General features: G+C 45.3%; 1 protein-coding gene across 6 annotated transcripts; it reads left to right on the top strand.

The window, feature by feature from the left end:
• The first annotated feature begins 792 nt into the window (after positions 1 to 792).
• On the top strand, positions 793 to 8,682 carry GLRX2 (glutaredoxin 2). 6 transcript variants are annotated; one of them, XM_072814894.1, is made up of 4 exons: positions 793 to 934; positions 4,893 to 4,950; positions 7,333 to 7,509; positions 8,412 to 8,682. In XM_072814894.1, the coding sequence occupies exons 1-4, from the start codon at positions 906 to 908 to the stop codon at positions 8,541 to 8,543; spliced, it is 396 nt and encodes a 131-aa protein (XP_072670995.1). In that variant the 5' UTR covers positions 793 to 905; the 3' UTR covers positions 8,544 to 8,682. The 6 variants fall into 6 exon arrangements, with proteins under 6 accessions (XP_072670995.1, XP_072670997.1, XP_072670999.1 ...); XM_072814896.1 differs by lacking the exon at positions 793 to 934 and adding an exon at positions 947 to 967; XM_072814898.1 differs by lacking the exon at positions 793 to 934 and adding an exon at positions 1,526 to 1,628.
• Positions 8,683 to 9,476: the final 794 nt, after the last annotated feature.

Raw genomic sequence — 9,476 nt, 5'->3', positions numbered from 1 at the left:
CTCATAATGGCCTTTATTTTGTAAATAAGTTAGAATTCTATTTCAAAACAAAAATAACAGAGCAAACTTCCTAAATAGCTACCTTTGCTTCAAAAACCAAACCAAACCCCCCAACACTATAGATAACATTTCTTAAAGTTAATTTTGGGTTTATGAAAAATGACTTCACACCTTTTCAGAGTACTGGTTTTGCAACTAATTTTCATACTTTTATAAGGCAATGAAACACCTCACTTGAAAATGGGGGGGGGCGTTTTTTAGAACGTCTGTTTTTAGAAACAGACGTTCTAAAAAAAAAAAGACGTTCTAATTTTGTGACTTGGTAACGCGAGTCTTAAACTCATGTAGTTGGATGTGAAAGATCAAAAAAGGTTTGTTCTTATAATCGTTTAGAATTTTGAAAAATACCGTATTTGCCCTTTGACCTTAACAAATAGATTTCCATGTCCTCAGTAAATAAATAAAAAGCGCCACCCCCCCCCCCATCTTTAATAGCGACGCACAAAGGGCGATGATTACCACGAATGGCACAGTCCTTAGCAGCGCTTGACCTGGTTTCAACGCCTGGGCAAGACCCCTCTGGGCCGGCTCAAGTTTTATTTTCTGATTTCATTTTTATTTATAAACACAAATTTTGCTTTCTTCGGAATGAAAGCTCTACGTTGGGTTACTCGTTTTCTTTTAATCCTGGAGGTCCCGCCGAATAGTCCCAGGGCTTCTGTGGGCTCTCGAGCAGCAGCAGCCTCACCGCGGGACACCGGCTCTTCGCGAGGCGCCCGTCAGACCCGAAGTCGTGATGACGCCACCGGTTCGAGTCTTTCTCTCGGACGTTTTTCTTCTCTGGACGTTTCGCCAGGATGTGGGCCGCGGTCCGCCGCGCTGCTTCCACGCGCCCGTGAGCCTCTATGGGCGTCCCTCAGCCCTGCACAGCCAGGTGAGGGCTCGGCCGAGGCGTCGAGGCCAGCAGGTGGGGCGTCCGCGGCTGTTGAGGCGCACGTGCGCCGCCCTCGCCCCGCCTCGCCCCCCCCCCCCCCGCCGGCACCCGCGGCCCCGCACAGCCCCCTCCCCGCTCCCTGCACACACCCCTGGCCGGGCACAACCCCCCCGCCACGCCCCCCTCCCGGCCCGGCACGCCCCCCTCGCCACGCCCCCCCCGCCCGCTCCCCCCCCCCCCCCCCCGGCCCGGCACAGCCCCCTCCCCGCTCCCTGCAGACACACCCCCGCCACGCCCCCCCCGCCCGCTCCCCCCGGCCCCGCACCGCCCCCTCCCCGCTCCCTGCACACACACCCCCGCCACGCCCCCCCGCCACGCCCCCCTCCCGGCCCGCACACGCCCCCCGCCGGCACCCCCGGCACAGCCCCCCTCCCCGCTCCCCCCGGCCCGGCACCCCCCGCCCATGCAGGGAGGACGCGCGCGGCTGCGCGGAGGAGACCGGCGGCGGCTCGGACAGCCCCGCGGGGCGGGGAGGGCCGGGGAGGGCCGGGGAGGGGCGGGGCCGGCGCCGGTGGGGGCGGGGGCCGGGGCGGGGCCGAGGGCGGGGCGGGCGGAGCCGGGTTCTCCCGGGCCGCGGCCGCCGGACGCTCCGACCATGTCCTGGTTCCGCGCGGCGCTGCGGGCGACGAGGCCGGTGCGGAGCTGGAGCGGGAGCGGGAGCGGGAGCGGCTCGGCGGGGCGGCTCGGCGGGGCGGCGGGAGCCGCGGCCTCTGGGTACGGGGCGCCGGGGGGCGCAGGGGGGCACAGGGGGGCGGGGCGGAGCGGGGCGCGGAGGCCGGTGGGCGGCCTGGGCCGAGCGCTGGGCGCCGGGCGGGCCCTGGGAGGGCGGCGGGGCCCGGGAAGGATGGGGATGGGGGTGGGGGTGGGGGGACGAGGCCCTAAGCGCTCGTGTCTTACGGATCCTGTGACGCTTGGGCTGAAAGCGCCGGAGTCGGGGCGGCCTGGACTCCCCTCCCCCGCCTAACCCATTGGGATTTCGGGTGAACAGCGCCGCGAGCCCAGTCCCGAGGACCCCAGGCGTTGCACGGGTCAGACGAGCAGGGAAGCTCTCGCCGTGCGATGGAGCTTGTGCAGGTCTGTCTGCTGGACCCGGCGCCTGCCGCGGGAAGTGAAGGGGCCGCTTCCTACTGAATAACAAGGCCTCGCGGAGCGGGCGGATGGGCCTGCGGCTGGCCCAGGTTGAGGTCGCCTCCCGCTCCGGCGCCAGGCCTGCGGGGGGACCCTGCCCGGGCTGATGCTGAGCCATCCGCAGGCCCCGGCCGGCCCCCAGGTGGTGGGGCCAGTTGCAGTGTCTGTGCCGGCCACTGAGCACCCGTCCCTCTGCCTCGGGGTCTCTTCCTTCCTCCTTGGTTTGGTGACTCTGACCAGCTCTGCAAGGCGCCAGGAACTTTTATGATCTTTCTGTGCTAAGCTGGTGACCCACTCCGGAAGGTGCTAACCACGTGGTTTTTGCTATTTGACTCACAGGCCCTTGAGTTCCTGTGTTTTTCCAGTGATGTGACTCCCCGAGGCATTTAGCGTTTCGCCCACCTAGTATGCAGTAGGCGCTCCATAAACGTGGCATGGCTAATGGGTGCAGTCATTGTTGAAGTGAAACGTTTCTTGTGCACTTCTCTGTTGATGTCCCTTTAACTTACTAGGTAATAACTTTTACCAAGCCCCACCAAAATTGAAGGAGAGAGGTTCTTTCCAGAAACACTTTTATAGGAGAGGGTAGGAGATGATACTGCGACGCACCCCCTACCTCCTCTCACTGCCCAAGATAACATTCATTTGAAGGTCCTACTGAAACTCCTGCTTCAGTAGGAGATACTGTGGTAGGTAGTTTGGGGATGAAGGCTAGATGCTGGACTAGAGATGGAAATTAGTTGATAAACCAATAGGTTGCTGATTTATTTATTAAAGATTTTATTTATTTATTCATGAGAGACACAGAGAGAGAGAGAGAGAGAGAGAGAGAGGCAGAGACACAGGCAGAGGGAGAAGCAGGCTCCATGCAGGGAGCCTGATGTGGGACTCGATCCCAGGTCTCCAGGATCACACCCTGGGCTGAAGGCCTGCTAAACTGCTGAGCCACCCGGGCTGCCCAGGTTGCTGATTTATTACACCGAAGCCCCTTCTTAGGTCCAGCCCAGTGCTGGTTAACCTTTTTTTTTTTTTTTTTCTTCTGGTTTGGGCTCCAGGAACTCCACGTGCTTTTTTTTCTTCATGTGCACTCTCTGCTCCCCATCTAAGTTGGTTGCAGTCTCCCTAGCATACTATCCTCACCCCTTCCTGAGTTAAGTGCATAAGCCTTTTTTGTTTTAAAGATTTCCTTGCTGACTATTAAGATAGATTGTAAACATTGGGGAGTTCTAGTGCTATAATGTTCCCTTGGAGTAGTTCCTGCCTCTCTTTGTAATTATTGAAGGAGATGTTTGTTATAGCATCCTTATTCTAAGTGTGAAGGCATGGCCATGTAAATCAGCTGCTCATCATCTGAGGATAACATGTAATTATCCATTTAAATTTTTTTCTCTTAAATTCTGCACCCAATGTGGGGCTCAAATTCACAACCCTGAGTTACTGATGATGACGCCAGCTAGGTGCTCCCGACATTTAAATTTTAAATGCACTCACAGGGAATTAAGGAAGTGTTTGGAAGGAGAAATTTTTCTATCAAAACTTGAGTGTGGAACATAATCATAAGGAGAATATATTTTGAAATATTTGAAACTTCGGTTCTTTATTTTAGTCTCTTAATCTTTTTTTTTTTTTTAAGATTTTATTTATTTATTCATTCATGAGAGACAGAGAGAGAGAGAGAGAGAGAGAGAGAGAAAGAGGCAGAGACCCAGGCAGAGGGAGAAGCAAGCTCCATTCAGGGAACCTGATGCGGGGCTCCATCCCAGGACCCCCAGGATCACGCCCTGGGCCCAAGGCAGACCCTAAACTGCTGAGCCACCCAGGGATCCCCCTTAGTCACTTAATCTTTAGATGTTCAAGTAATTCTTCTTTGAAGCCCATATTATTCTGTGATTCTTTTGTAAGATTTGTAATTTTGCTCTAATTAGTTTGCATCAGGATGTTGGATGTGGTTTGGACAATGCAGTGGACCTGGCTGATCAAGAAAGATAAAGTGGATGGGGAGAGGTCCTAGAGATAGGCAGAGAGACTTGATATAAACTGCTCAAGTTTTTAGCGAATATACTCTTGTTGCAATGAATGCCTCCTTTTATAAGCTCCAACAGCTAGGTTTTAGATAAATATATACCTCGAGGGTCCCTGTAATCAAGAAATGATAGTAATATGTTAAACGTTATTGAATATTTACTGTGATCAAGGGACTGTTCTGCTGTCAATACATTTAATCTTTGTAAACCCTTTGAGGTGGGAGTGACTATTCTTACTTTATGGATCAGGAAACTTGGAGCTATGAGTATTGTGATTGAGATATCTTAATTTCCTTAAAATCTTTGAATCTTTGTATATTCTCTGTGTCACAGAGAATTTGTGACATGAAGATTTGGCATATTTTAAAATGAAAATGGAAACTATTTTTGAACTAATGGTCAGGTCATAGGTCAAGCATTAGGACAGTCTGTGCGAAATTTGGTGTTCAGATATGAGTGCACCAGGCTTTAAACACAGTAAATGTGGTTTTATCAAATAATTAAGGACATGTGGAGGCTAGCAAAGCACACAGTCCACAGTCCCTTTTGGTTTTTGTAAACAAATACTTTGTAAACCTATATTTTTGTACTAATAACAAGTAAAACTTTTCTGTATTTCATAGATTTGGATATATATTTATTTGCGTACCGGATTTTTTTCAAATGGATCTCATCTGCTGTCTTATTTTTAATGATATATTATCTTTAATGTTTAAAGCTGCATTGCCTTTTGAAATTCTTTTTAGGATGGGGAACAGCACATCATCATCTGCATCAGCACCTGCTCCTGTGAATCAGATTCAAGTGAGTGTTGGAGAAGTAGGAAAAAACTTTCCTCTGTGGAAAAAGAATTGGGTCTTACACATTTAATATGCTTATTCAGTATTCAACACGACATTAGGTCAGCAAATGAATTACTAAATATATATTTTAAAATCTGCTATCAAAATAATCCAGTTCACAATTTATTGTACTGTTGATACCAGTCACGCTGCCCCAGGGATACTGTTTGATATTGGCATGGTGTGTAAAGCTTTCTCCCCTAACACAGAACTTAGTGTGCTGTAGTTACTCTATAAGTGATCCTCTCAGGAACACCGTGTGCTTCTGTGAACTCTTTTCCTCTTTTTCACTGCAAAACGCAGTTAATTCTGCCTCAGGAAGCTTTTCTTATGTATGGTTTTCTTCCCTTGCAGTCAACAAGACATACTCATGTTTTTCTTTTCTCTATTCTTCACCACCACCAACCACCACCACATATATAACATTTCTGCCTTTAATTTGTTCGGCTAAAAAAATGTTCACTCACAGCTGATGAACTTAACAGCAATGCTAGAAGCCTGTAGTGAGGGAATTGCTCCTTTTAAAACAAGAATATAAATCGTGAAAATTTAACAAGGTTGAGCTCAAGAGAAGGTGAGAAGGATTGTTCGAGAAACTCTAGCATTGTCATCTTGAGCTTCAACTCACTTTGAATTGTCTTCATCAGTTTTTTTTTTTCTAATATTTTATTCATTTATGACAGATACAGAGAGAGAGAGAGGCAGAGACACAGGCAGAGGGAGAAGCAGGCTTCATGCACCGGGAGCCCGATGTGGGATTCGATCCCGGGTCTCCAAAATCATGCCCTGGGCCAAAGGCAGGCACCAAACCGCTGTGCCACCCAGGGATCCCTTATCAGTTGTTTTAATGAATGTCAACACCCGGGATGCTCAGCTCTCTCTAAATGATGGTCTCCGTGTGCTTATAAGCCGGGGCAGCATGGTGGAGGAAAAAGCACTGGCTTTGGCATTGGGACAGGTTGGGTTAAATCCTAGTATTGTGAACTTCTCAGTATTGTGAACGTTCTCATCTATAAAATGAGAAGGCAGAAAAGTAGACCAGCTTTCAGACAGGTAGACCTTGCCTTAAAACCCTTCTGACACCCAAAGATGGATGTAACTTTAGAATTACTTTCTGAATTTTGGCTTTCATCTTGAAGGTGTTGCTTATGACCTGCGTAAGAACAGCCCAGACAGATGCTTGGGTGTTAGACCTATCTATTCAGAATCTCTTGAAGAACCTGCACATTTATATATTTAGAAACAAAAAAGAAAGCAAATTTCACAGGCAATGCAATGCAGTTGCATGGCAAAGTCTCATGTTTTTTGTGATGAAGACCCGAAGAGTGTTTTCCAAACCAGGCTGATGTTAGAATCATCTAGGAAGTTTAAAAAAAAAAAACTTTCTGACTTCTGCCTGTAACCCATTGAATCAGCATTTCTGGTAGTAGCTTTTCCAGGAACAACAATAGAAGAATGTCTTAACAATACTGTAATGACAGTTTGTTGTTGTTTTACTATAAAGATATTTAAGAAGGAGTAGAAGTTGAGGGGTATTATACCTGGATCAGTGAAAGCCTTACATTTTTCTTTTTTTAAGATTTTTTTATTTATTCATGAGAGACACAGAGAGAGAGGCAGAGGCATAGGCAGAGGGAGAAGCAGGTTCCATGCAGGGGGCCTCATGTAGGATTCGATCCTGGGACTCTGGGATCACACCCTGGGCCTAAGGCAGGCGCTCAACCGCTGAGCCACCCAGGTGTCCCAAAAAGCCTTATATTTTAAAGAGAAATCGTGTATCAGTTCTCACCATTAAAAGTTAAGGAAGGTAAGGAGTTAACTCCTAAACACCTATTAAGTATTTAAGAGGCAATGTAACAGTTTTAAGTGCTTGGACTATAGAATGAGACTTGCCTACCCACAAGTCTCAGCTTTCCAGCTCTTTTTAGGTGAGGACTATGAGTCAGTCACTTCGCTTTCTAGTGCCTCACTTTCCTCACCTGTAAAATAGAGATAAATATAGGACCTATCTCAGGATTATAACGAGGTTTGTATGAGCTAGTAAAGGTCAGGTGTTAAGAATTGTGTCTGGCACACAGAGATGTTTGCTGTATATGAACTGGCTATGATTATTATTGTTATCACTCCATGCCTACTTTGCATCTGTTACATACTTTTTTTCCTAAAAACATTCCTTTAAAATGAATAATAATATTCTCAATCTGCAGAAGATGGATTTTGGAGTCTCATGATTCAGTGCTCAAACTAAGTCCCTATTATCTATTTTCTCCTTTCCACTATAATCATGATTTTTTTCCAGAAAGTAATGTCTAGAATTAAAAGAATTTTTTTTTTCTGACTTCAGGAAACCATTTCTGATAATTGTGTGGTGATTTTCTCAAAAACATCTTGTTCTTACTGTACAATGGCAAAAAAACTTTTCCATGACATGAATGTTAAGTATAAAGTGGTGGAATTGGACATGCTTGAATATGGAAGCCAATTTCAAGATGCTCTCTACAAAATGACTGGTGAAAGAACTGTGAGTGTATCTCTGTGGTGCTTTTCCCCAAATAGGTAGCACCGGGGTCACCTAGAGCCTAGACCTTTGTGTTAGAAAAGTGAGCCAGGCACTCTCTCTTTCATCCTCTGAGAATCTTCTATGGATAAAGAAATGGCAGATCAGGGAACAAGATTCAGAGAGTGGGAAACAGCAGAATTCATTTTATTTTTATTCTTGCCATATGTGCATACATGCATGTGTGTGTGTGTTTTGACTAGGAGAGTGGGGTAATGGTGTTGTCATGAGTACTTGTCGGTGAATCTTTAAGATCCTCCTGGAGCTCCTTTCAAGATGAAATTCTTCCTCCTTTGGCTTGGACAGTACAAACCATGGGTCAGTCTTGAGTTACTGTGCTAATAAGAGTGCTTTAGGTGCTTTATGTTCTTAGATTCCTGAAATTTGTCCAACCATATGCATTTTTTCAATGAAATGCATTATCAGGAAAATATAAAGTGTCATTTCCTTTCTTGTTTCCATGTGCATGGAGGATGTTTATGGTATACTTTTCCCGTTCAGTAAACAAGTATAAGAACCACCTAAACATATAAACAATAGTTACAGACTGCTATTTTCCCTTTTATATGCCATAGCAATTAGAAGGGCCTGAGGGTCGGATTGCCCTGCATTTAAATCCTAGCTCTTTCATTTGCTATCATTGTGATGTGGGGCAAGTTCCTGTGCCTCATTTCCCTCCAAAATAAGGCTAAAATTAGTACCTACTTCAGGGGTTGTAGAGATTTAAGTAGATACTTTGTGAAAGAGCTTAGTTTGGTGCCCAGCCCATAAAAAGTGCCCAGAGTATGAGCATCTATTATTATTATTATATGAAAGGTCCTATACTTCTGACTAGAGTGACACCTAATCTTTTGTTTATTCAACAGGTGCCGAGAATATTTATCAATGGAACTTTTATTGGAGGTGCAACTGACACTCATAGGCTTCACAAAGAAGGGAAATTGCTTCCACTAGTTCATCAGTGTTATTTAAAAAAAAGTAAGAGGAAAGAATTTTAGTGATGTATGTGCTCATAAGGTTGCTAGTAAAATGATAACGCCCGATAATGCCTTTTAAATGTTTGAGAATGTATTAAATATGTAAATAACCTTCATGAAAAAGTTGTAAAACTAATGAACAATAAATTGTGGAAATCTCTCTTCCTACTTGCCAATTCTTGAGCAAAAGGGAGGATATTTACAACTATTGGGGTGGAATTGTATTAAAAGATAAAATAATGTATTTTATTAGGAATTTATATATGAATTTTACAACCAAGAGCTAGAAGGTGAGCATTTGAGATTCTTTATTTATTCTGTGTAGTATTCAGAAGTTTGACTCCTTATCATTATGGCTTTCAGTGGTGAGGACTGATTTTTTTATTTCTCTTTAAGATGGAAGGTTCTCTTATATATAGTTGTCAGCTCAGTAGGGATATCCTTGTATTGTGACAAACTTTCACACTTTGTAGTTCTAGACTAAGAGAACTTTATTACATTTGTATGATGGAATGAAATTTTCTTCAGAGAAACCCAGTTACTCCTTTAATGACCTAGTAGTTCCAGAGAATGGAACTGTACATAGAGGGCAGAAATTAAAGGGGGAAGATTGTATGAAGATGAACTTTTGAAATAGTTCAGAAATGTACTTGAGTATTATTGTGAGGTGGGAAATTCTGCTTTCCAAAACTTGTCGAAAGGCTGTTTGTAAATGTTCCATTAGAGATCCAAGTATTGGGTGAGGGTTTAGCTTAGTGACCCTAAAGTAATTTCGGATGTAGATATTCTTCAATTCTGTTCCTGATACAAGCTGATCTCAGATAAACTTAGCAAACAAGATTATCCTATAGGACGTCTTATTATAGAATAATTAAAAATATTTTGGATACTTGATTAATCACATCCCTATTTCAAGCTTCTTATCGACAAGAATTTTTTAAGTGCACTTAAGGA

The sequence above is a fragment of the Canis lupus genome, chromosome 38, assembly GCF_048164855.1.
Source record: "Canis lupus baileyi chromosome 38, mCanLup2.hap1, whole genome shotgun sequence".
Lineage (NCBI taxonomy): Eukaryota > Metazoa > Chordata > Mammalia > Carnivora > Canidae > Canis > Canis lupus.
Note: the sequence above shows the minus strand (reverse complement) of the source record. Positions and strands in the feature narration are given on the sequence as shown.

Excerpts from the sequence above, each read along its gene's own strand:
- GLRX2 (XM_072814893.1), top strand. The coding sequence starts at position 1,590 with ATGTCCTGGTTCCGCGCGGCGCTGCGGGCGACGAGGCCGGTGCGGAGC. Across the intron at positions 1,709-4,892 it reads GCGGGAGCCGCGGCCTCTGG|GATGGGGAACAGCACATCAT; the intron begins GTACGGGGCGCC and ends AATTCTTTTTAG. Across the intron at positions 4,951-7,332 it reads CTCCTGTGAATCAGATTCAA|GAAACCATTTCTGATAATTG; the intron begins GTGAGTGTTGGA and ends TTCTGACTTCAG.